A 25,809-nucleotide genomic window follows, 5' to 3' on the forward strand; every position below is an offset into this window, starting at 1 on the left:
CAGCCCGGCCCCTCCGGATCTCCTTCCTCAGCACCGCACCGGCGATGAAGACCGTGTAGCCATTCTGGGACTTAATATGAACAGTGTGTCTAGTGGAGTCAGACGCTGTTGGGGTTAACCATGGCCAGCTCCAGCTATTGCCGTCAAAACTCAAGTCCATAGTGCAGCTGAAGCCTCTGGAAAACACGGTGCCAAATATTTACAGAGGGGACCAAGGTTGGAGAGATTCGGCCACCTGCCCAGGGACACAGGGTGGGTGAGGGTGAGAGTGGGAGCTGTGATGACCATAAGAGAACCAGCCATGGGAGGAGAGGCTTCTTTTCTCCAGAGGACCCTCCCTAGCACACTGAGCTGACATCAGGCTACTTATGTCCAACCTGCCTGCGGGATGGAGAAAAGCCTCCAAAGAAGGGACTCTGGCAGCATTTGAGTGGAAAAGGTTTCATCATCTCTTCCTAGCCCCTGGTCGGGAGCGACGCTTTCCTGTTGTGGGTGCAGGGGGCACCGGGAGCAGTGGCCTGTCGTAGTGGGCTAACAGTGGAGGGAACAGAAGGTTAAGAGCCCAGTGCGTCAGTGCTCTACCCTTCCCTCGTCCGCTCCCTGTTGTCTGCAGGGGAAATCTTAGATGGATGCCCTCGAAGAAGAAATAGGTAAATTGGGCGGGCTGGTATATGACTTTAATCCCAGCAAAGACAGATAAATCTTGAGTTCCATGCTAGCCAGAACAGTAAGACCTTGTCTTTGAAAAAAGCAAAGTGTGTCCTTTTCCTGGATCTACAGTGTTGTCACCTCTTGTCTCTTTGTAAAGGAAAGCAATGCTCCTTCTCAAGGATGCCAAGCTTGGAGGGACAGCATCTAATCTTGGTCCCTGTGACCCTCTTCTGCCAGTCAGGTCCTTCTCCCCTGTGTTCAGGCCAAGCTTGGGTACTCTAGCCACAACCTTTGGCTCTAGAGCAGATGATTGCTCAAAGTCTGTCCAGGCGACTCCGGTTAAACACGGTTCCAGGAGCTGTGACCACACACCATGTGTAGCTGTGGCATGGTGGGTCCCCAAGACCCGTGTGTTCAGCAGGCAGATACTGCAGTTAGTAATCAACCTGCTCCGGAAGAGTCAGACAGCCTTCCCTGGCTGGCTCTCTGAGCCGTCATTTCTTGGCATTTCCTTTCTCCCCCTTGCTTTTCTCTCCACAACTGGCGATAGGGGTTAAAACCCAGAGCCAAGGTAAAGCTAGCAACTTGCCCTCGGAACAGGCTGGTGCTTGTAAAGTGTTATTTCATGAGTGACTTCACACATCTTGGCACTTGGAGAGGCATAGCCTGCATGCAGAAGAAGGGGCAAATGTGAACCTCTTCCTTATATATAGCAGCCAAGTGCCTTGAGGTCTTCTGTATTCTCTCTACCACATCCCACAGCCAAGGGTCAGCAAAGTCAGTTCTGAAGTACTTTGCCTCGGCAGTAGAAAGCAAAGCCCCAGCCATTTTACTAGCACTTTCTAGAAACTGAATGGGCTGAGTTGAGTGTTGCTCTTTTCTGCCTCTTGCTCTCTTTTTGGCTTTTCACCCATGAGTTTGAGTGATGGTAATCCCTGCTCCTCAATGGTTTAGTGGAAGCAGGATGCTTCTGCTGATTATGTTCCTGCTGGGGCCTTGAGCTGCCCTTGTCTGTCCCCCTCCAGAAGGGCCTCCTGGAGACGGGATCCCAGCCATTGGCCCTTTCTACGCTGTTCCTCTTTGGCCAGGCACCTGAAGAGTTAAAAGTCCTTAGCTTGTTGCAATGAAATTATGGCCGGCAGTGGCGCCGCTGTTTGTTCAACAGACCTCCACTCTTAAACAGTTCACAAAAAGTTCACGGAGCAGCGAAAGATTGTAAGTGTGTGTACACGAGTGTGCACAAGCACTAATGCACATGTGTGCATAGTCCACAGTGCAGCTCCCCTTCGTTTAGCCCCTCCCTGGCAGCCACATACAGAAGAGACTGAGATGCACTCCAGGCCTTAACTCTCTGTCTGACCCTGTGTGTGACGGACGCTTCAGCCTGATGGCTAATGTTGTTTATCTGTGACATTAATATTGAAAATCTTGAAGGACGAGCTCCAGAGAGGGGCGGAAGCCTCCGTTTTCTCGTCTATCCCAGGTGGCCTTTTCTGGAAAAGCGAAGGGACTGGAGATGCTTCTGTGGGGAAGACGGCAGGCATTCCCTAAGTTGATTCTGTTCCTCCTTGAGGTTCCCTGAGGTACTTTTCCCGAGGCGGACAGACCACTCAGGGAGATATGTAGGAGGCAGCTGGGTTTCAAGGGAAGGCCGACTGAGGAACTGGAGCATGGAGTTTGGACTTTTTCTTAGGCAGGCTCTTTTTCCTGGGTATTGGTTGTGGAGTTCCCGTTTCCAGTGGAATTTCTGCACTCGATCAGTGCTCCACGAAGGCATGGTGTGGTTTCCGTTGCAGACTGCTGTCCAGGACACCTGCACCAAGGAATGGCGCTCTACTTGATGAGGCCACCCACAATGTCTTCCTTTTGTTGTGAGATCCTCACACAACAACATAGGCAGCAGATCCTCAGGAAAGAGACACCACTCCGTGGAATAGGTCTTGGGTCTTTCCAGCACTGGTCGGGTGGCGTTCCCTGTATATTTGGAGGATAGAAAACGGTGGACAGCCCCCCCCCCCCAGCCTTCTGCAACACCCTAGTCAGTTCCTCTATGCACTATGGCTAAGCCATTTGGAGTTCGTTCCCCTGTCTGGAGAAAGAGACCCTTACTAGGAAAACCGCTTCGACAAAGTCCATTCCCATGATGCCTTCACCGATTCTGGCCTCTTCAGGGCCCTTCCTCCTCTTCCAGCTTCATTGTTGAGCTCTAACTGTGCGTGCTGTGTTGGTGCGTGTTGTTCTATGGTTGGGGGCCAGTGGGGGTTGCTGGTGGACAAAAGACCTAGTTAGGACAAAGAAAGGAGCATAGCTGAGCCTTCCCTGCCCCCACCCCAGTCCCTGGCAGAAGAGTCCCTGGACAGGGTGCCTCCACCCAACCGACCTGGCAGTCTGCTTCTCCGAGTGCTAAAGTGTAAAAGCAAGCATTTGCATATTTTCTCCTGCTAACAAAGGAAATGTGTCGACTTAAGGGAACATTTGGGCTTTCGGAAACTGTGTGGGTGGGTGTGTGAGGGAGGAGAAAGAAAAGTTCCCCTGATGATCTATCTGCACACCAATTATTTCACACTCAGGTTTGGGTCCCGTGGAAAAATGCCGTGGTCTGTCCTGGACAAGGGAAACTGAGATGTGTTTGTGAGCAGGGAATTGCCGAGGGCCATCGGTCCCAGGCATTAAAGGCTCCCCTACTTATTAACCCAGCATTTAACAGCAGGATATGGGCTGAAGCGCAGTCAAAAGAAACGGCTCAACCTCCAAAGAGCAATTAAAATCCTGCACGAGGATAAATCACGCGCCGTGATAATCCTGTTAATAAAATGCAGCTTGTCCTGACCCTTCACTCATGCAGCAAACTAGAATGTGCTGTGGGTGGGGGCGGTGGGCTGAGAAGGTAAGTGGGGGAAGTGGTCTGGGCTCCTTTGCAGCCCCTACGCGCCCCCACCCCCGCACGCACAGCCTCCCCCGCACGGCACAGCCTCCCTCACACACACAGCCTCCCCCTCCCATGATGTGGAAAATGGGTGGCTTGCCTGTTCCTGTGTGCCAGCTACCCGGAGCCCATCAGCATCAGCCCTGGCTGCAAAGACTTATGCGCTAATGATTTCTTGTCCCCAGCGAGCAGGCGTCATTGAATTACTCAGCTGCCTCCCCCTGCAGCTCCCAGGCAAAACCACCCCTGTTAGGTGCTTAATCTAATCCAGGGCTTCAGTGGAGAGGTTCACCAGCCCACTGGACTCTCTCTTTCACCCTCGATCTTTGGGTCGTACACAGGACAGCTTGGAAATTCAGTCCTAACAATGTGTCCTAATGTGAGTCCCAAACCTGCCACCACCACCTCACTGTTGTTACTCCTTCTACCACCCCGAGAGGAGGGATCATTTTGCCAGTGATCTAGCGCCCTGTGTATCTCCAGTCCCTCCTCAAATATGGCTTCTTTGTGTGGCAAGAGTGTGGGCAGGTGGAGAGCTGTGGCTTGGATGGGCTTTTCCTGTTAGCTTGAACCTGTTCCCCCGAATCACGGGGTCAGATGTGTTGCTGGCTCCTGGTCATTTGTAGACAATCCTCAGGCACAAGCTGCATCCTGTATGAATCGCCTTGAGAGAGGCCTTCTCTGCTTCGCCAGTGCCTCTCCTTTAGCTAACCTCTTGGGGACCCCCCCCCCATCTTTTTTTAAACAGACTAGACGCTTGAAGCCAAGCTGCCAGCCGAGAGGACGACATGCTTTCAGCAACTCCCCTGTATGGGAACGTTCACAGCTGGATGAACAGCGAAAGGGTCCGCATGTGTGGAACAAGTGAAGACAGGTGAATGGTCTCCAGGGCCAGGCCTGGTGAGGGAAAAGTGCTCTCCTCCCCCACACTCCTGAGCAGAACCCATGCCCAAGCCCCCTCACCTTCTCACAGCCAGAGAGGGCCCCAAAAGGTCTGGGCAAGAGAGATCTCCTAGCTGGTGGCCCTTGATTTACAGTTTTAACAGGCAGTCTGGCTCAGCGAAGCATTGCCGCCCTTTAAAAGATTAGCCCCTGAAGCGGCCTTTCAGTGCACTTTCGTCCTTAATTTATTATTTCATATTTATGAAGGAGAATTAATCCCCGTCTATATGCTGCTTTAACTCTAAATGTCAGGAGTGTGGGCCCAGGTGGATCGGCATTCGATGTGCTTTTAAAACAAATAGTTTGCTTAGTAATAAATGAGGAGATGGCTACCCTTTCCTTGGGTCCAGCCCAAGGTTTCAGGTTGCCCTCTGCTGCCATTCCGTGTGGCTTTTGGCCCGGATCTGATCACTGGACAGCTCGGTTGGGCTTTCTAATCAGTCATTTCGGACTGGGGTAGAGACAACCGAACAGTAGACGATTGAAGCAGCTTTGCTGTAATGGTGAAGCTTGTCCTCTGCTGCTTGTCAGCGATGTTATCCTGGGGATTTGGAAGTTGGCATAGAACACTTCCTTTATCAATGCTCTCTGATAACAAGTCCCGGGACAGCCAACAGCAGCCTGGCACAGATGTGTAGCTTCCTCTTCTGCCTGGAGTAGCTGACATTTCTCTGATACTATTGTATATCCACACACATCTCCACATTGTTTTGATAAAGGCCGCAAATATAACTTCACTGTCACCATGGAAACTAGTCTCGCGGATGTGGTCCCTAACTTTGTTTGGGGGAAGTTTTGAAAACCTGCCCTCAGGGTTAATTAATGCAGATGTGGTAGGTGAAGGGGCTAGTCTGTAGACTTCTAGCCCGCTTGGTCCATGGCCATTTCACTTAGTGTCTGCCGCCCTCCAAGACAGCTCGTAAGGGTTAGCTAGGACAGCGCTTGGCCTCTGTAGAAAAGGTCACGTGAGAGAAGTGTGCTTAATCTCTGGCTTGCCCACCTCTGGGACATATGTGTTATTCATGTCCCCACACATGAAAGGCCTGCCTTTGCTTTGTTCTGCCAGGGTAATATTGAATCAGCATTTGGGAGCAACTCTCACTCTAGGTCATGGCAGGGAGGGCTAGGAGAGTTCACAAAAAGAAATGAGATTAGTAGAAACTGGTCTGGTCTGGGGAGATAGATGAAAGATATATTCAGCAAGAAATGTTTTCATGAAATTGGTGTATCCTTTTAAATAGGAAAATTCCTGTGAATGATGGTGACGCTTCAAAAGCCAGGCTGGAACTGAGGGAGGAGAATCCCTTGAATCACACCGTGGTAAGGGATGAATGGCTCCTTTGGATAGGGTGGCTGAATATCAGTGATCTGTAATCAACTATGCATTAGCTTGTATGCAATTAGGGTGTGTGTGTGTGTGTGTGTGTGTGTGTGTGTGTGTGTGCGCGCGCGCATTCATTCCGTGTAAGGGGGAGAGTGTCAGGGCCTGACTATGTATTGCTTTTAACATGCTCTGCCCCACGGGTCTTTATCCCTTATTCACTGATGGGATGTGTGGCTTCCATAAACTGTGTGCCCCATTAGTGCTCCAAGCTGGATAACTTCCAGCCTCCAAGTAGTTCCTGAGGCTTTACTTTGCCAATGTAACATGAAACATTGGACTGTCCTTTCAGGCACCAGGGAGAAGAAGTCAAAACATGCGAGCACACTTTGACCCCTGGCCCCATTATTGATTTGGAAATGAGGCTAAGCTAAAGTTCCCCATACCAGTTGTCCCGTGGAAAATAGTTTCTTGTCCTGTTCAATGATACCTTTCTGTGTCCAGGAAAAATGAATACTCCCACCCCCAATCCAACCTACCAGGCTCTACAAGGATTAGTCTAAGTCCTGTACCCTACAAGAGTGGTGCAGAGAATGTTGTATTTGGTCTTGTCTGTGCTGCAGCAAAATAATGTATTGGCTTCTAGTCTGCGTGGATCTTTCAGTACTTGCAGGGTACTAGTTGAACAGAGATGGAGAATGAGGCTTTGGGAGGATTGGAATGTGGGAGGAGGGGGCTCTGGATACAGCAAAGCTGTCTTTAACCTTTCTGGGAGGTGTTGTGGGTGACATCATGTGACCCAGTGGGTGCCAGTGGGTGACCCAGTGGGGACCAGGGCTGCTACTGTGACAGGTGTCCCAAGTAACCCATGTTGTTCTTTTACAAAGGTGGATACCAGTGGCGCCCATCGGATTGATGGCCTGGCAGCACTGAGCATGGACCGCACAGGCCTCATCCGGGAAGGGCTCCGCGTCCCTGGAAACATCGTCTATTCTGGCTTATGTGGACTGGGCTCAGAAAAGGGTCGGGAGGCTGCCTCAAGCTCTCTCAGTGGCCTTGGGTTTTCTTCAGAAAGAAATCCAGAGATGCAATTCAAACCGAATACTCCTGAGACAGTGGAGGCTTCTGCTGTTTCTGGAAAGGCCCCAAATGGCTTCAGTGCTATATACAAAACACCGCCTGGAATACAAAAAAGTGCTGTGGCCACAGCAGAAAGCTTGGGTTTGGACAGACCTGCCAGCGACAAACAGAGCCCTCTTAACATCAACGGTGCTAGTTACCTGCGGCTGCCCTGGGTCAACCCTTACATGGAGGGGGCCACTCCAGCCATCTATCCTTTCCTCGACTCGCCAAATAAGTATTCACTGAACATGTACAAGGCCTTGCTACCTCAGCAGTCCTATGGCTTGGCCCAGCCGCTGTATTCTCCAGTCTGCACCAGTGGGGAACGCTTCCTCTACCTGCCGCCCCCACACTATGTTAACCCCCACATCCCCTCCTCCTTGGCTTCACCCATGAGGCTTTCCACACCTTCAGCCTCTCCAGCCATCCCACCTCTTGTCCACTGCTCAGACAAAAGCCTCCCGTGGAAGGTGGGCGTCAGCCCTGGGAACCCTGTTGATTCCCATAACTATCCCCACATCCAAAACAGTAAACAGTCCAGGGTGCCCTCTGCCAAGGCAGTCAACAGTGGCCTGCCAGGCGACACAGCTCTCCTGCTGCCCCCTTCACCTCGGCCCTCACCTCGTGTCCATCTCCCCACGCAGCCCACTGCAGAGACCTACTCTGAGTTCCACAAGCATTATCCCAGGATCTCCACCTCCCCCTCAGTCACCCTGACAAAGCCATACATGACAGTCAGTAGCGAGTTCCCAACAGCCAGACTGTCCAATGGCAAGTACCCCAAGGCTCCAGATGGGGGTGACTGTGCCCAGTCCATGTCTGGGCACACCCGGAAGACAACGATTCAAGACAGAAAAGATGGGGGCTCACCACCTCTGTTGGAAAAGCAGAGTGTTACCAAAGATGTCACAGATAAACCACTGGACTTGTCTTCTAAAGTGGTGGATGGAGACACTTCCAAAGCTGACCACATGAAGAAGATGGCCCCCACAGTCCTGGTTCACAGTCGGGCTGCAAGTGGATTAGTGCTCTCCGGAAGTGAGATTCCAAAAGAAACACTATCTCCTCCAGGAAATGGCTGTGCTATCTATAGATCAGAAATCATCAGCACTGCTCCCTCATCCTGGGTGGTGCCAGGGCCAAGTCCTAATGAAGAGAACAATGGCAAGAGCATGTCGCTGAAAAACAAGGCTTTGGACTGGGCAATACCACAACAGAGGAGTTCCTCCTGTCCCCGCATGGGCGGCACAGACGCTGTGATCACTAACGTTTCAGGGTCGGTGTCCAGCTCGGGACGCCCAGCCTCCGCATCACCAGCCCCCAATGCCAATGCAGATGGCACCAAGAGCAGCAGCAGGAGCTCTATGGATACCACGCCATCAGTCATTCAGCACGTGGGCCAGCCCCCAGCCACGCCTGCCAAGCACAGTGGCAGCACCAGCAGCAAGGGAGCCAAAGCCAGCAACCCAGAACCGAGTTTCAAAGCGAGTGAGAATGGCCTCCCGCCAACCTCAATATTTCTATCTCCAAATGAAGCATTCAGGTCCCCACCAATTCCCTACCCTAGGAGTTACCTCCCTTACCCAGCACCAGAAGGCATCGCTCTAAGTCCCCTCTCTTTACATGGCAAAGGACCTGTGTACCCTCACCCAGTTTTGTTACCCAATGGCAGTCTGTTTCCTGGGCACCTTGCCCCCAAGCCTGGCCTGCCCTATGGGCTGCATACAAGCCGGCCAGAGTTTGTGACCTATCAAGATGCCCTGGGCTTGGGCATGGTACATCCCATGTTGATCCCTCACACACCCATGGAGATCACGAAAGAGGAGAAACCGGAGAGACGGTCCCGCTCCCATGAGAGAACCCGTTATGAGGACCCAACCCTCCGCAGTCGGTTTTCTGAGATGTTGGAAGCTAGCAGCACCAAACTACACCCAGAAGTCCCCACTGAGAAGAACCTGAAGCCAAACCCTGGCTGGAATCAAGGCAAAACTGGGGTCAAAAGTGACAAGCTAGTCTACGTAGACCTCCGAGAAGAAGCAGATTCTAAAACTGATGCAGGAGCATCGAAACCAGGCCTCGTAGCCGAGAATGTGGGCCAGACCACAGAGCCCACCAAGCCCGCGGCTGACCCTGTGATCCAGCAACACCGTGATTTCATCTCCCTCAGAGAGGAGCTGGGCCGCATCAGTGACTTCCACGAATCTTACGCTTTCAAACAGGCCCCGAGCCAGCCAGTGTTCAGCTTAGGCAAGGACAGTGTTGCAGCAGGAACCAACAAAGAGAACCTGGGGGTGCCGGTGGCAACTCCATTCTTGGAGACAACTCTGGGCACCGAGGCCCCTGCTGTGACTTTTGGTAAAACCCAAGAGGATCCCAAACCATTTTGTGTGGGCAGCGCCCCACCGAGCATGGACGTCACTCCCACCTATACCAAAGATGGAACTGATGAGGCAGAATCCAACGATGGCAAAGTTCTGAAACCGAAGCCATCCAAGCTGGCAAAGAGAATTGCTAACTCGGCAGGTTATGTGGGCGACCGATTCAAGTGTGTCACTACCGAACTGTACGCAGATTCCAGTCAGCTCAGCCGAGAGCAGCGGGCATTGCAGGTGAGCACCTCCACCCTAATTTCACTAACTTTATCAGTTGTCAGTTTTGTAATGTGCAAAGGGGATTTGGGGGGAACGTGGTAGGACAGAGCACCAGGCAGATTTGGTTTAATGACACTTAAGATAATTGGAATGTATGAAATGTGTTCAATAAGGGGACGGCAGTAGTAGCTTTGAGAAGGTTCATGTGTCTGGATACTTTAAGCTATTCTGTAGATTATATGAGAACTCTACTGGAATGCTGATAACAAGTTGTAATTATTATGAAGGATGTCTAAAGACTGCATGACGTTTACCTAGCAATTGCTTTGATGTCTCGGCCTGTAAGATAACAAATATATCTAGAAGCATTGCTTAGAATACCTTACTTGATACTTGGTGGAGATGTGTAGCAGTCGCATGTCTGTGGGAATCGTGCAATTTTTTTCACCAAAACAGAAAGAAAAAATTCGCTTAAAGGGATAGAGTATGTATTTAATTTGCTAGTGAATTATGATAGATGTTGTATAGGAATTTCCTTAAGATATTTTACTTTTAATTAAAAGATGAATAAAGCCAAATTGTTTTGCAATGTTAAGAAAAGACTTGGTTTATGCTGATAAAAATGGATGAAGTTATCTAAATGATCCATTGAGTGCCCATTTTAATTACATAGATGGAAGGATTACAAGAGGACAGTATTTTATGTCTACCCGCTGCTTACTGTGAGGTCAGTTCTTCAAATTTTTATTACTAGAATCTTCCATAAACCTTTTGAGTTCAATTTCGTTTCCAAATATACAAAGGGAAGTTTGTGGGCCATGGTCGTCTTTATTCATTGTATATTTTGTTTCTTTTCTGTTGTGCTTTTCTTTTATTTTCTTTGCGTTGTGGTTTTGTTTTGTCTTATTTATAACCTTCAAAAGAGAATGTCTGTCTCTGTGCAATCGTGTATGTATGGCTATACATACACATTGCGTCTGTATCTATATACACATGACTTTACGGATAAAGACTGTGACTACTCACATAGACACTCTTAAATTTTATCTGTTAAACTTTAAAATATCTGAGTTGGATCTCATAAATTGTGGTTGGCTTTGGGCAAGCTTTTCTTTGAAAACCCTTTCTTTTATAGTATAAGGCACATGAAATAGCCTTTATGGTAAGATGTTGTTTTCCGTCTCCGTTCTCTTTCTAGCGTGCAATGATGCGCTTCTCAGAGTTGGAGATGAAAGAGAGAGAAGGTGGCCACCCAGCAACCAAAGACTCCGAGGTGTGCAAATTCAGCCCAGCCGACTGGGAAAGGTTGAAAGGAAGTCAGGACAAAAAGCCAAAGTCAGTCGCCCTGGAAGAGGCCATTGCCGAGCAGAAGGACAGTGAGAGATGTAAGTAACTTGAGTAGTTGGATTGTAGTACCATGTCCGTGAGTGAAAACAGGGCCACTCTGCTTCCAGAGCCCCGGATGGTGAGAGGAAGAGGTTGGCTAATGGTCCAAGGTCCAGTTGGGGATTGCTCTGAGCAAGGGGCTGCTTTGGCCATTAGCACAGTGATGTCTGCTTGCGACAGCAGGGAATTTGGCGTCTGTGGGGTTCTTTTCTGGGGCATCATCTCTGTTTTCAAAGAAACATCAGGTGCAAAGTGAATGACAGCCCAATACAATGTAGCAGTAGGAAGTGGGTGGTGAGGGTCAGTTCTTTTCTGTAGCAGCTGGAACGATACTCTAACCTTGCCCTTCTCCCACATGACGGTCTAATGTGGAATGGAAAGTACTCAGGCTTTTGGTGAGACAGGATGAAGGTTGGCCAAGGCACCGGAAAGATAGGAACAGGTGTTTGTTGAATTCCTTTGCTGTCATTGGGAGTTACCAACAGACCCCAAGTATGGTTTCTGTGCAAGGTCTGTCCCCACCAGACAGACGGTGGCTTATGTTCTGGAGGTAAAATGTGGGCAAAAGTAAGTGCCTTTCTGAGGACACTTGAGTCTCAACAGTGGGTCCCCTGTGGGAGTTAACCTTGGAGAATTGTGAGGGTGAGGGTGTGTGCAACACTTGGGGAAGGTCTTCGGTTTCCTCAAATGTGCACACCTAAGGTTTGAGGCCTGCTCTGGCCCAATTAGGATGTCGGGGTGAACATGGAGGACAATTGCAGAAGCCTCCTAGACAAACCAGTCCCTGATGTTGAGTGTTTGAGAGCCCTGTGTTGTTGTTGTTGTTGTTGTTGTTGCCCTTGAAGGCAAAGAAGTATCCCCACTACAATTCCTCAGTGCCTGCTGCAATCTGGGCCTTTGTGGTCCAGGAGCATGTGTTTTTGGCTATCTAGAGCACCATCTTTCCTCCACTACCCCTCAGTTCACCTTTAAGGTCCAGCAAATGCTCTGGCCAGGCTGCAGCAACAGGCAGAGGGTTTGCTGTGAGTTAGTCCTAAAGAAAAGTCGTTTCTGGGGCAAGCAAGCGATGCCCTTTCCCTAGGGACTCTTGTTGTGTGTGGGTGGGAGTATCCTTACATTCCCCATCACAGGATATGTATGGGGCAGCAATGGGTCTGGGCTGCTCTTGGGGGAACTAGCAAAGAAAGCCTTCCTCCTCCACTCTGGTGCTCAGAGTGGATACAAAGCCATCCCATCACCAGCATCTTGTGAGGCCGAAGATCTTGGCAGGGCCTGTAAGAACTGAGAAGTAGCCAAGGTGCTTCTAGAAGAGAGGAGCTACCCACAAGTGGGAGTTCCCCTTTGTTCTGAGTGAATGGTGAGAGACACTGTAAGAAGAGGTTGAGAGGTGGGAACTTGGACAGGTTCCAGCCTTTTGGACTGAGTGGCCATTGCCCTCAGATAAAAATCAGAGGCCACCCACCTACCTGCCTGAGAGGTCCACCTCCTTCAGGTTTGGTTTGGTCCCCCCCCCCCCCCACTGACCCTAGAGACAAGAAATTGGAGTGGCTTGAGAGGCCCCTCCAAGACTCAAACAGGGCTCCTGCCACTTGTAAGAGCCAGAAATTGCCACCAAGTGCTCTGCAGGTGATGGGCAAGAGGCTTGTTTTTCAAGAAGGAAGTATGTTACTAACCCCATGCTTGTCTGGGGACTTGGTGTTTGTGGCTGACTGGCAGGGACACCCTAAAAGAACCATCATACTCGTTCTCATTACTGCTTTATTGTGGGAGGACAGGGACTCCTAGATTTCTTCAGCTGCGAATTACGGAGCCACCCTGGCCCTCACAGCTCAGGTGGGCTGAGGCTGTGCTCCCTGTGGATTTCTTTACTTCTCATAGATGTCTCGGGAGAAAGAGCCAAGCTGTTTGCATATGAGAGCGAGGGTGGGGATTTGGGGATTCTAAGCTCTACCTCCTCCCACATTTTTTTTGGTTGGTTGGTTCTTTTGGTTTTTTGGTAGGAGTGTAGTACATGGATCTTACCGCATAACCCAAACTGGCCTTAGTCCTCCTGCCTCACCCTCCTGGATGCTGGGGTTGTAGACCTGTGCTGTCAATCTCCCTCCCTTCACCTTCTGAGGCAGCCCCTCTGCTCCCAGAACATAAGTAGCTTCTGAGATGGTGGCTGTGTCTGGTTGGAAGGGCTATGTAAACAAATGAAGGAACTTGGAAGAGGCCATGGTCAGGATTTGAATCTGCCCTCTTTGGTATGATGGCCGAATCCAATCATTGTAGAAGCTGATCAAATGAGTGAAGCACGTCCCTGCACACTCGAGATTCGTAGAAAGGAATTCTCAGTCACATTTTGGAGATGGAGACGGACGAGGACGCCTGCTCTTTCCCGAACATAAGCTACCGTGTCCCTTGCCAGTCTTGTGGGTGACATAGCCCTGGACCCTGCTAAGTGGTAGCCTGAGCAAGAGCGGGAGGGAGCCTGAGTCAAGGGGCTTTATGGGAACTTGTCACTTGGGGAATTTCTCCCCCAGGACAGCAGCAGCATGCTTTATGAACTACTTTGAGTTTGGAGCAGAGATGCCTTGGCATCAGTCACCTGGTCTGCTCTGCTGTGGGTGACAGCTGGCTACCTGCAGAGGGGACTAACATCTAGGATGACCCTTAGAAGTCTTAAATTCTCCCCATCTTGTTTAGGGCTCAGTGGGCATGGCTGCCACAGTGATGAAGTTGCTTTGTTGCCATGGTGATTTGTAAATGTTGCCATGGTGATGCTTCTATGAGGTATAGTATGGCAGCACAGCCATAATAAATTATGGGATATAGGTGCTGCAAGTCATGTGACCATGCTATAGGGAGTAAGTGTCTAACACAGCCACACCCTCATCTGCCCACATGGCATGACCAAGGGGCCAGTGCAAGCAGTGGGTAGAGCCTGGTGGTTAGGGCTTCTGTTGCTTGTTCTCATCGGCCCATCTCCTTGGCTCTAAGGGTAATCTTGTAAGTGGTGGTTGGACTGGCCCCGTTTGAGGAGGTCCACGTCCAAGTGTATGGGAATGCCATGGAGCTTCCCATGGCTGATGGCAGTCGGGGTAAGGTAGGTTAGCTTCAGAACTGTTGTTAGCTCCTGGAAGATCACCTCGGTGCAAGATCTTTGGGGCGTCTCTGAAGGGAAGGAGAGTTGGTGCCCTAAGAGGCTTGATGACTGGAAGGAGGAGGAGGGTTGCCCCCAGTTTGTGAAGGTTTGGGGAATGGCCGAGAAAACAGCTCTGGTGATGGTGTGTGGACTAGTGTGAACCCCAGGTTCATCAGTGAGTGTTCTTGGTGATAATTTGGAATGGAGAGAGAATAGGCACTGCTCTGGAGGTTTCTCAGGATAAGGCAGAAGGGGACATGCCATGCAGTGATTCACAACCCCCGAGGCTCAGATGGATGTGGAATGGTGGGGAGTTGAAGGAGCCAGTGAGCAGTGTGTTCTCCATTCTCCCCTGCCAGCCTCCCTGTCAATGAATAGCGGGTGGTAATGGAGTGGTAGAGACACCTTTCTTACCTACCCACTGTGTGCAAGTTTGCCCGAATGGGAAAAGACCAGAAGAAAAAGAGATAGCAAAACCATGGGGTTTTGTAGGAATGCTTCTGTTGAGTGAGGAACAGAGACAGGTCACCCTTGGCTGATGCCAGCCCATAAAATAGTCTTTTGGGTGGTTTTACAGGGCAGTTTGGGCAAATGGTCACATGATTGAGATAAGCCTCATTTCACTGTTAGGAATTGGCAGTGAGGCTGAAAATGAAAACTTCAGTGGAAAACCTCCCCATGAAAGACAGCTTAGACAATGGTACAGGTGCCTACATGAGTTCAGCTGTAAGACTAGGAAGGGAATGTAAAACCCTCACTAGAGAGAGAGCCTTAGTGATCGATTAGAGTGAGGGGTGTGATCTGGGTTACGCCCCACACTGGTTATGCTGTCTAATAGTGAGTGGCTGCATAGACAGTTAGTACAGTATCGTTCGTTACCTTTCTTTCACATCACCTCCAAAAGGCTGGGGTGAAGGAAGTGGCATCCTGTCAGTGTAATTTCTCTGGCCCTTCCCTTTGCCCTGAGCAGCCTGGGTTGGTGAAGTCTACCCCTGGAGGAGAGGCAGCTGCTCATAATGTTCCCACTTTACAGCCCAACGTGGCACAAGTGAGACCCTGCCAAGCTGAGTGCAGTGGTCTATGACAGTGTGCATGTCTTCTCTGGCTGCTGTCCATCCTAATGGCAGGACATTGCCATTTACTAGAGGCCTGCTTTGGCCGTGTCCTTGAGTTAGGTGTACTCAGAGAACTGCAAGGGGCCTGGCCGCCGGCTGTTGTCTGTAAGGTATACCACCATGAAGAGGAGGAGCGGTTGGGGCCGTGTGGCCATCCATTCCTTAGCTCAGATTGGATCCAGCCTTCCACGGCCCAAGGTGCTGCTCACCCCGCAGCTGAGAGCCACTCAGTGCTGGATTGCCCTTGAGAGAAGCTGATGAGCCCTGAGCTACTGGGAAGTAAGGGTGAGATTGGAAATGGATGGAGCTCAGCCTACGAGGTGTGCGCTCATTTCATCTACAAAATGACTTCTGCAGCGCTACCAAAACACCAGACCCACACCCCCAGGGCCATGGGGGATCAGTTTAGTGGTCCAGGGGTGAGTGCCGAACCTCGTGGTGATCGTTACATAGCATGGTGATCGTTACAGAGGGGTTTTTTGTTTGGAGGATTTATTGTGTGCGCACACACGTGTCACGATGCATATGTGAAGGTCAGCACAATCCTCCTTCCACCATGTCGGTCCCAGGGATGGAACTCAGTTCCTCAGCTTGGCAACAGGTCCCTCTACCCGCTGAACCACCTCACTGATTCCCATAGTGTTGCTATTTTGTTGTGTATTAGAAAAACTGCCATACCAGAGCAATTTGTGGGTCACTTCTCAGCGAGAACACCACTAGGAAGTGGTTCTGGGCTGTGGTGATTCAGGGAAAAGGTGGGTGCCTACCGCTCCTCCTGTCTGGTCTGGTCCAGAGAACAGAAGCAGCCCTAGGGGGCTGGAGCCAGCCCTTCTCCTCATGCTTGCCCGGCTACAAAAGACACCGAGAACTGTGAAGGGGTGAGGTCTTGTCTATAGATGTCTGCCTGAGAGAAAGAGTGCAGGTTAGGTGACCTGAGTCCCCGTGGGGATCCCCTATTTTGGACATTAAATGAGAGCAGCTCCTTGATTTAGTGATAGGGATGTCTGTGGGCAGCCATCAGATTGAGCCCTTTGAAGTTGTCTCTGAAGTTGTCGATGTGCGTGCTTAGGAATCCTTGCCGGTGCCTCTGCCGGGCCCCTCCTCCCAGCAGCCCTCGATCTGTAGGGTCCTCTGCCCCCTCTTGCCCATCAGGGTCCTAGGCTTCTTTCCACCCTGCCATCTGCATTCCTCATTTTCCACCATTCAAGTAAACATAGATGTTGTCCCTTGGGAACATGACATTTTGGGGATATTTAGTCTTTTACTACAACCTTCTGCCCCTCTATTTCATAATAATGACTTAAACAAATGCTTCCCTGAAGAGATTATATATATTTTTTAGCTTAACCAGGCTGGGTTGAGAGTGTGGGTACCTCAGCCCCTTTCTGAGTTCCCTCAGGCCCCAGTGATGAAAAAGTTGGAAAGATGAAGCGCCTGCCTTGCTTTCTACTGCACTTGCTGGCTCGGTCTGACATGCCTTTCCTCTCGAAGTTCTCTTTCCATTGGTTCCCAGCTTCTGACGGGCAAGGAGCCTGTCTTCAAGATCTGTAAGGTGTTGATTCCCTGTCTCCTGCCTCCTCATGAGGACCTGGACCTTCATTCCTGTGTTCTTGTCTCTCCTCCCACAGGCGAGTATAGCACTGGAAACAAACATGATCTCTTTGAAGCCCCAGAGGACAAAGATCTTCCTGTGGAAAAGTATTTCTTGGAGAGGCCGCCTGTGAGCACAGGCGAGCCACCCGCTGACCAGGGGGTGGTGGACATGCCGCACAGCCCCACCCTCCGGCTAGACAAGAAACGCAAAGCGTCAGGTGACAGCACCCACGCTGAGGCCACTGTGGAAGAGCTGCCAGAGGACCCTCTGAAAGCCAAGCGGAGACGGGTCTCCAAAGGTGAGCTTGGCCAGCTTCCACTGCCTGCTTGGGAGGCCTGTGCATGCAGCCGCAGGGGGCACACTTGAGGTGTGCTTGTGTGGGGACACAGTGGGGTTATTGCAGCACCTGTCCCCCCTCCCTCCATAGACAGCAGGCGGGGGTTTGGTGCAGCCTTGCCATTCCTGAAACCCTTGGGGAGGCGGCACCCACCTCCCCTCCCTCCAGATCCAGAGGCGGCCGAAGGAAAAAAAGAGACCTGCCGAAGCCGAGACAGTGGCCGCACCCTCCCCTCCCCCACCCCATTGGTGCTATGTAAGACAGTTTGTTCCCTCCCCAGGGGGCTTTTTGATTAATTTGTAGTTATTTCTCCATTAGATGACTGGCCTGAGAGGGAAATGACAAACAGTTCCTCTAACCACTTAGAAGACCCACATTATAGTGAGCTGACCAACCTGAAGGTGTGCATTGAATTAACAGGGCTCCATCCTAAAAAGCAACGCCACTTGCTGCACCTTAGAGAACGATGGGAGCGGCAGGTGTCGGCAGCAGAGAGCAAACCTGGCCGCCAAAGCAGGAAGGAAGTGACCCAGGCTCTTCAGCCTGAGGTCACCCCCCAGGGGAATAACATCACTGAAGAGAAGCCTGGCAGGAAAAAGGCAGAGGCCAAAGGCAACAGAGGCTGGTCTGAAGAGTCCCTCAAACCCAGTGACAATGAACAAGGTATGCAGAGGCCACCTCTCAACTCCCCGCTCTGCTCCTAGAGGATGGGTCATGCATTCGCTGGGAAAGGGGCTTTGAGGGGCAAGGGGGACTTGAGCCGTCGGACTTGACTCTGACTAGGTTTTGTGGCAGCTGGCGCATTTTTGTGATGTCCTTGGACATCCACTTCCTGGACTCTCTCCACTTCCTTCCTGATTTCCCAGTCTGTGGCTGGTCAGGAAGGGAAGGCTGGGTGGCCGCACAGCCTTGCCAACACAGGCTCAAGCAGCCTCAGTCATCTGGATTCTGAGCACCCGAGCCCAGTGGGTGGGGGAGAGTAGGAAGAGGCAGTTTCTGTCCTCTTGTCCTGGCCCTTTGAAGAAACTTAGCACTTGGCATTTTGAGGGTTAACCTATTTGCCATTTGAATGTGGGATAATTAAAATATTAATGCTTTGAAAACATAATTGGTATATCTTTAAAAACTGAAGCCGCTCCAGTGATCAGTGCTAACAATGGGCTTTTCTTTCTGCATCGGCTACAACTGTGTAACGCCTGCTTCTTCTCCCCCTCCCCCGCCCGTCACCGCCCCCTCCGTATTTAGGCTTGCCTGTGTTCTCCGGCTCTCCGCCCATGAAGAGCCTTTCATCCACCAATGCAAGTGGCAAAAAGCAGACTCAGCCAAGCTGCACGCCAGCCTCGAGGCTGCCTGCCAAACAGCAGAAAATTAAAGAAAGCCAGAAGACAGATGTGCTGTGCACAGACGAAGAAGAGGATTGCCAGGCTGCCTCCCCGCTGCAGAAATACACCGACAACAGCGAGAAGCCATCCGGGAAGAGACTGTGCAAAACCAAGCACTTGATCCCTCAGGAGGCCAGGAGGAGCTTGCCGATCACGGGAGAGTACTATGTGGAGAGCACTGACAGCAAGGTACCTTCTGCCCCGCTCCCCCCAGTGCCTGCTTCTCACGGACCAAGCTCCCATTTTCCGGGACTGCCCTCCCTTCCCCTTCACAACTCACTCCTGTCCTAGAGGATGGCCATGAAGTTTCAAACTAGTAAGAGGGAAACGCCATCCCCAACCCTCCTTTGACAGCCCCCTCCCTTCCTAAGAAAGAAAAAAGTGTCTTTATGGGCTTGCCACTCTGGGAAGAGGCTAGGGAGAAGCAATGGGTTGTTTGAAGGGTCACAGCCTTACCTGTGTATACCTCTTTGTCTCCTGACAGATGACTGTGCGGAGATTCAGAAAACGACCTGAGCCCAGTTCAGACTACGATTTGTCACCAGCCAAGCAGGACCCAAAGCCCTTTGACCGTTTGCAACAATTGCTACCGGCCACCCAGGCCACCCAGCTGCCACGCTCAAGTTCTCCTCAAGAGACCACCCAGTCTCGCCCCATGCCACCAGAAGCTCGGAGACTTATTGTCAACAAGAATGCTGGCGAGACCCTCCTGCAGCGTGCTGCCCGGCTGGGCTATGAGGTGAGTGTGCTCGCGGGCGCTCTGGATCGGAAGCATCCAGTAGCTGCTGCTCCAGGCTGGGGGCAGTAGCTTCAGGGAGGGACTTGGAGAGCAGTGCCCAGCCCCTCCACATCAGGAGGTGTTCCAAGGCCCGGCAGGATGTTTGTGTTATTAGCCCCACGTGCTGGCTGCTGGCTGCTGGCTGCTGGCTGCTGGCTCTGGGTGGCTAGATGGGTTGGAGTAAAGAAAGACGCTTCAGCTGTTCAGTTCCTGTTCAGGCAGGTAGGCTATGCGCAGACCAGGCTTCTTTGCTCACTTATGTCGGAATGTCTGCCATAACCCGGGACTTGGCGGCTGGGGAGATTGTAATGACTTCTTTTGGTTCGTGATTGACAAGGGTGTGCAGAAGTGATTAGCTTTATTTAGGGTGGCTTATGCTATTGCTGCTGGAAAGGCGGTCTTGGGGAGTAGGAAGTGACTGTGGAGAGGGTTGGCATGGACCCACTGAGGTGGGGAAGGCGGCAGTGACCGGAATGACGGATGAGAGGGAATGGTGGCCTAAGGCCTCTGCCCCGAACTCCCTGCTGTCAGCTGGGCCTGTCCCCTCAGTGTCGTCGTCCTGACTGAGCACTTCACGGAGTGCTCTCAAGCCTGTGTGAGCCACAGGAACTCATTTGACTCTTTCATCGTCTTTGGGCTGGTAACTGCTGTTCTCTGCACTTTCTGTTGAGGGAAGTCGAAGAGGGATTGATGAACTTGGAAAGATAGTGATCGTGTACGGTGGCTGCAAAGTCCAGTTAAGTCCCATCACCTTCTCCAGCTCATCTCTCTAAGGGCTCACACTGGTACCTTTTCTGCAGTTGAGAACCTCCTGGAACTGACTGGCCCCTTCTGCCCCCATGTGCACCCCCCCACACACACTTACCACTTGAAATTGTGATGCAGTGGCCCACAGGGCAAAGGCTTTTTTTTTTTTTTTTTTTTTTTTTTTATGCTGACATCAGCCCTCTGGGAGTTGGATGGTGAAAATAAAAAGCAGCTCAGCAAGTGTGGAGGCGTGAAGGAAAGAGGTAGCAGCATCCACACTGGCCCACAGCAGGCTAGGGCCGCCAGGATTTAGCCAGAACCCCTTACCATCATTATGATACCACTGTACTTCCTACTGGCATTACCCAGCCCTGCGTTAACTAGTGACTCAGATCCCACCCTGGGAATTGTGGCTTTGTGGGTGGGAACTTGAGGCAAGGATGGTCTTGGGTGCACTGGTGTTTCTGGATGTGTGTGCCATTGTTTGCTCGTTTTTTTTTAGATCTCTGGATTATCTCCGAAACAACTAGATGGAAAGATTGGTAATTAGCTCAGTTACTGTGGATTAAGTCCAAGTGGCCGCTGGTTATTTTCCCAGAAGCCAAGAGCATCTACCCCTAGAAGGGCAAGGGTGGGGCTGTGTGCTCTGCACCAGCTCCTTCCGAGGGGCTTCGGCAAGCTCACCAGGGGAGACGACAGTGAGGGAATGAGGGTTCCCTCAAGGGCAGCAGGCTGCTTTGCTCACAGAAACAAGGCTTCTATCCCAGCCTTTGATCTCGGCATCATTTCCAAAGGTCTTACTCCTTTGCAAAGAGAGATGGCAAGGCTCGAGACCCTCATGGCTTCTAAGGAACAGTTTTCATACAGCCTGGAGGTCCGAGGCGTAGACTGGACTAAGGAGCACTTTTTAGGCTCTGTTCCTTTGTCCCAGGGGATATTTATTGAACTTCTCCCCCAACATACAGGCACATGTAATTTTCAGTATGTAAATTTCGATGCCCAGTGTTTTAACTGTTGATGTTAAAGCATTTCACTCACTCAGAATCTGGCTTTCCTGGATTTCTTTTGGCAGGATTTAAGATGCTCAATGATAGGCCATTCAGATGTGGGGATTTCAAGCTTTCTAAATGAAGGACAGTTTCCGTAGTCCTGTACGAGACTGCTTGATCCCACAGCTATGGGAGAGTTTCCCAGGAGTGAACTTTGACACCATTGCTTCCTGTTTGGCTAAAGATGCCTTGTGTGCAATAAAAAGGCTCTCCCTGTCACCCAAGCCTCGTTCTATTCCAGCTAATGTGGGTCTAGGGGTTTACAGCACCGCTTCTCCTCAGCTTTGTCTTACCTAGACCACCGATCAGGCCAGACACACCCATGGTGCTTGTCTCCTGCTAAGGAAGCTTCTATTTCTCCAGCTAAAATGTCAGTATGCAACCACATGCTTGTGCATTTAGTGGTGATGGTTAAATTTTCTATGAATTAAATAAATCATGTTTTTAAAAAAGTTAATGAGGCATTTAATTAATTAACAATGTCGGGTTTATGGCCTTTATGGTTACATTTTGCGGTTAATGGCATTCGGCTTATGGCCTCTTAACAGAATTGTCCAACAAAAACAGTTTGATTTTGTTTGGGAATGGGTGGGCTGTCCTTCAAACACACCCATTTCTGAGGCAAAAAAAATAACTGAGAAATGCACACGTCTTCACCGTTCTCTCTGTTGGGGACAGCAGTTGGCATCTGCAAAGAGGCTATCACTCTCCCAGCTAGGAGCGTGGTTATTAGCTTGCTTGAGCCCAGCAGAGGGTCAGAGGCATGCTGATCACAGCTGGATCAAAGCCCTCCAGCCAGAGCCTTTCATTGGGCCTCTTGACTCTTCCCAGCAGACCTGGGAGTCTTGCCCCCTCTGGATCGCAGTCACCCCAAGGATTAGATGAGAACACTCGCACTTTTCTTCCTGCTGTTCCCTAGGCTGTGGAGAGTAGTGTGGGATACACCCCAGATGAGCAGATCTCAGGCCCAATGACACCAGGGCAGCTGAATGAGGCTAGGCTGTGGCAAATGCTCGCTCACCTAGTGTGTGCTCACTGCTGTCTTTAGTGCCATCCTCCAGGAAAAGAGAGAATCGACTTAGCCTTGTGCGCTGACTTCTTTCATTTCTAGGTTCCCTCAAATCAGCCCTGTAGTGATGAAGGTTTCTAGGTGAGGGCCATAATTGTCAGAACAAATAAACCCTGGGTTGAGAGGACACCAGGCAGACTGCCGGGATCCACATAAATTGATCTTTGCACAGCAGTCAGTGGTGCTCAGGGCCGATCCCAGAGTCATGTGACAAGGTCTCTTCCTGGCTGGGGCACACAACTCATTAGATTGCAGCCATCCACTCGAGTTTGGCTAGTAAGGGCCTGCTAAAAGAGCAGCGGCTGCATGCGGTATCCTGGATACCGGTGCTCAGGGCAGGTGGCCTGGGAGCTCAGAGGATTGTGGGCTTTCTGGCAGGTTAGGACCTGAAGGAAGAAATGCCATCTCTCTTCTTCCTCATGTTTTTAGAAGGGAGCTGCTGTGGCGACCTGGAGCAACAGGGCACAGATGGTCAGATTTACCAGCGTGCAGCTTTAGGCTCCCAGGGAGGCATCTGGAACATTCTAGTTAGCACCCAAGTGAGCCTTTACCTTTGACTGAACTGTCCTAGAAAGGACATAAGAGATTTTTCACAACCCACCTCATGTCAGTGACCAGGAGGAGCCATATTTTATGTCTAACAGACGAGTTCCCCCAGTGTCACAAAGGATGGCCCAATGTGAAGTTTCCCCTTCACTGATAGGCCAGGTATTAGACCACCCCACATTGCTTACCCCCATTCTTAGAAGTTAGTAAGGATCTACTTGGTATGACTTAGAGGAAGATAGTGTAACCTGTTTCCTGGTAACAGATACTGCTTAATGTGTTTGAAAACTTGCTTAATCATGGTAATTGGACATTGAATAAATTACCACTATGCTTACTGGGAGTGGTTCATATCACTATTTTAACATGCTAAAGAAGTGAGATTAATAACAGTGTTTCGGATGCTTTCTGCAGAGGGGGAGGGGCAGGCTTGTTCTGTTTTGTTCTAGTATGTGATCTATCCGATTCCTGTCATTGACTTAAGTAAACAAGAGTGTATTGCATTGATTTAGTCTTTAGTAGAGTGAAAAGTGAGGAAAGGTGGGCTTATTTGAGGCCTTGGTGTCCGTGTCTGTCTGTGTGTGTGTGTGTGTGTGTGTGTGTGTGTGTGTGTGGTGGTGGTGGTGGTGGTGTAAATGAAACCCAGAATGAAGCCCATGCCAAGCAAAGGCTCTACCACTGAGCTACTTGCTATTCTGCCAGCCCTTTTTAGGTCTCTTTTTTCCACCTGTCTGTCTGTTTGGGGTGTTTGTTGGTTGATTGGCTGGCTGGCTGGCTGGTGGTATTTTGAGACTAGGTTTCTCTGTGTAACAGTCCTGGCTGTCGTGGAGCTCGCTCTGTAGACCAGGCTGGTCTGGAACTCAACAGAGATCCACCTGCCTCTGCCGAGTGCTGGGATTAAAGGTGTGCACCACCACCGCCTGGCTTGTTTGTTTTTAAGAGGGGATTTGCTATGTATCCCAAGCTTGCCATCAAGGCTGTTCTCAAACGAGTCATCCTCCTGCCTTAGTCCCTTGAGTGTTGGAATTACATGTGTATACCACCTCACTTGGCTTCATGTGAGTTCTTGGTGAGGTCGAAGGTATCTGGCAAGAGCCCCTTAGAGCTCTGCATCTCAGCCAGAGGCCTGGCTGCCCAGGTTCTGCCTCCTGTCTACACACAGGGCCACCATCCACCTGATCTGTTCTGGGTTGCAGGATATTATGAAGCTCTCCCATTTTGCTTCACTTTGATCATCCTTAGTTTTGGTGCCTGTCCTGGATCTCACTCTGTAGCCCAGGCTGGCCTCGAACTCACAGAGATCCTCCTGCCTCTGCCTCCCGAGTGCTGGGATTAAAGGCGTGCGCCACCGCCACCCTCATCCTTGCTTTTATCTAAACTTGGCCGTTTACTATCTATAATGACTCTGTGGAACATAAATGCCATTGTACAGGTGAATGCACCCTTGGATTTGTTTCGTTGAGACAGGATCTCACTCTATATCCTAGGCTGATCTCAAACTCACGTCAGCTCTCTGGCCTCAACCTTCTGAATGTTGAGAAATACAGGTGTGAGCCGCCATGCCCAACTTCCAGTGAGCCCTTTTAAGGTCTCTGAATGTTCCCTCAACACTAAGACAAGTGTTTGGGGGCACACTGCTTACATCCCCACGAACAGCCTATGGAGGCTTGGGAGAAGGTAAAACGCCATTTGATTGGGGCTGCCCAGCCCTAGGCCACACAGAGCCCTTCACACTGTTGTTGTGGTCCCCTCAGTAAACATCCAGGCACCACCCAAACCACAGTGGGTTCTCAGGCCTCCATGTGTAGTCTTAGAACTATGAAGAAGTCTTCCTTATGAGGTGACTGTGTGGTGATCGGATGGTATTTTCCGTTCCCTCCCCACAGGAAGTGGTCTTATACTGCCTGGAGAACAAGATCTGTGACGTGAATCATCGAGACAATGCTGGTTACTGTGCACTGCATGAAGCTTGTGCCAGGGGATGGCTCAACATAGTTCGCCACCTCCTTGAATATGGCGCCGATGTCAACTGCAGTGCCCAGGATGGAACCAGGTCAGTGGTGTATCTTGTTCCCTGCATCCTTGCCCTGCTGACAAGCAGACAGTAGCTCTCAAGGAATGCAGAAGCCCCGGGGAGAGAGATGGAGAGCAAATCACACTTGCGCTGATGCCAGCCTAGAACTGAGTTGAACAGATTTTTCTGGCACGTGTAGACAAAAAGCTCCCTGTCTTAACCAGTTCTATAGTTCTCCAAGAAGGCCATGGTCCTCAAGAAGAGTCGGTGGGCGAGAGTGCTGCCTTATAGAACCCTGAACTGTTCATTGCCATCTGTGAGATAACTATTCAAAGTATTTATGAGCTGAACTCCCCGCCCCCCCCCCCCCCCCAGACAAACTAAAGGCCATCCGTCCCTCCTTCCACTGGTTCCTCAGTCATCACCCACATCCAGGCCCTAATATTCACCTTGTCCTTGACCTCAGTTTGATTGACAAGACCCAGATCTGAGTCAGCAGAAGCATCTTGCTGATGTTTGAGTAGGGCACTGCTGGGATTCAGAACACGGGTTAAAGGTAACCTGTGCCATGCTTTATAATTTATAAGATTTATAGACTTCCTTCCTTCCTTCTTTTTTTTTTTTTCTTTGTTTTGTTTTGTCTCTCTATCTAGTCCTGGCTGTCCTGGAATTTGATATGTAGACCAGGCTGGCCTTGAAATCGCAGAGATCTGCCTACCTCTGCCTCCTGAGTATCATACTTTCCGAATAGCATTAACTCAGGGACCTGGGGGTGGTGTGTGCCTTCCTGAGAATAGGCCACTGCCAGGCCCTTGGCTTCTGGCCATACAGTGCTGGAGCAGGACTTGGGGGATGCTTCTCTTAGCAAATTCTGCTAATAGCAGAGGTGGCTGGTTGTTTGTTGGTTTGTTTTGTTTTTGTCTGGTGATTGCTTATTGCACTGGCTGGCTTCTGCAGTCATGGGACTTGGACTGCTCTGTCTGAGGTAGAAACAGACCATGTCTCTCCTCATTTCACTGAAGACATTTTCAACATGGATTTCAGCTCTTCCTGAGGCCTAAGGATAAAATAGATGTCTAATTGAGAACTGGCCCTTCCGCGGATTCCGTGTC

At 50.6% G+C, this 25,809-nt stretch overlaps 1 protein-coding gene across 4 annotated transcripts in view; it reads left to right on the forward strand.

The window, feature by feature from the left end:
* Bcor (BCL6 corepressor) overlaps positions 1–25,809 on the forward strand; it is a 43,620-nt gene that overhangs the window by 13,731 nt on the left and 4,080 nt on the right. Inside the window, exons 2-11 of one of the 4 annotated variants that reach the window (XM_059250839.1) lie at positions 4,326–4,451; positions 5,761–5,839; positions 6,728–9,571; positions 10,227–10,280; positions 10,752–10,938; positions 16,810–17,073; positions 17,431–17,775; positions 18,358–18,683; positions 18,979–19,233; positions 24,570–24,736. In XM_059250839.1, coding sequence (XP_059106822.1) covers positions 4,366–4,451; positions 5,761–5,839; positions 6,728–9,571; positions 10,227–10,280; positions 10,752–10,938; positions 16,810–17,073; positions 17,431–17,775; positions 18,358–18,683; positions 18,979–19,233; positions 24,570–24,736 — 4,607 coding nt within the window. In that variant the 5' untranslated portion in view covers positions 4,326–4,365. The remainder of the gene's footprint in view (positions 1–4,325; positions 4,452–5,760; positions 5,840–6,727; positions 9,572–10,226; positions 10,281–10,751; positions 10,939–16,809; positions 17,074–17,430; positions 17,776–18,357; positions 18,684–18,978; positions 19,234–24,569; positions 24,737–25,809) is intronic. The other 3 variants (XM_059250841.1, XM_059250840.1, XM_059250842.1) reach the window with 3 other exon arrangements.

Source organism: Peromyscus eremicus, chromosome X (assembly GCF_949786415.1).
Source record: "Peromyscus eremicus chromosome X, PerEre_H2_v1, whole genome shotgun sequence".
NCBI lineage: Eukaryota > Metazoa > Chordata > Mammalia > Rodentia > Cricetidae > Peromyscus > Peromyscus eremicus.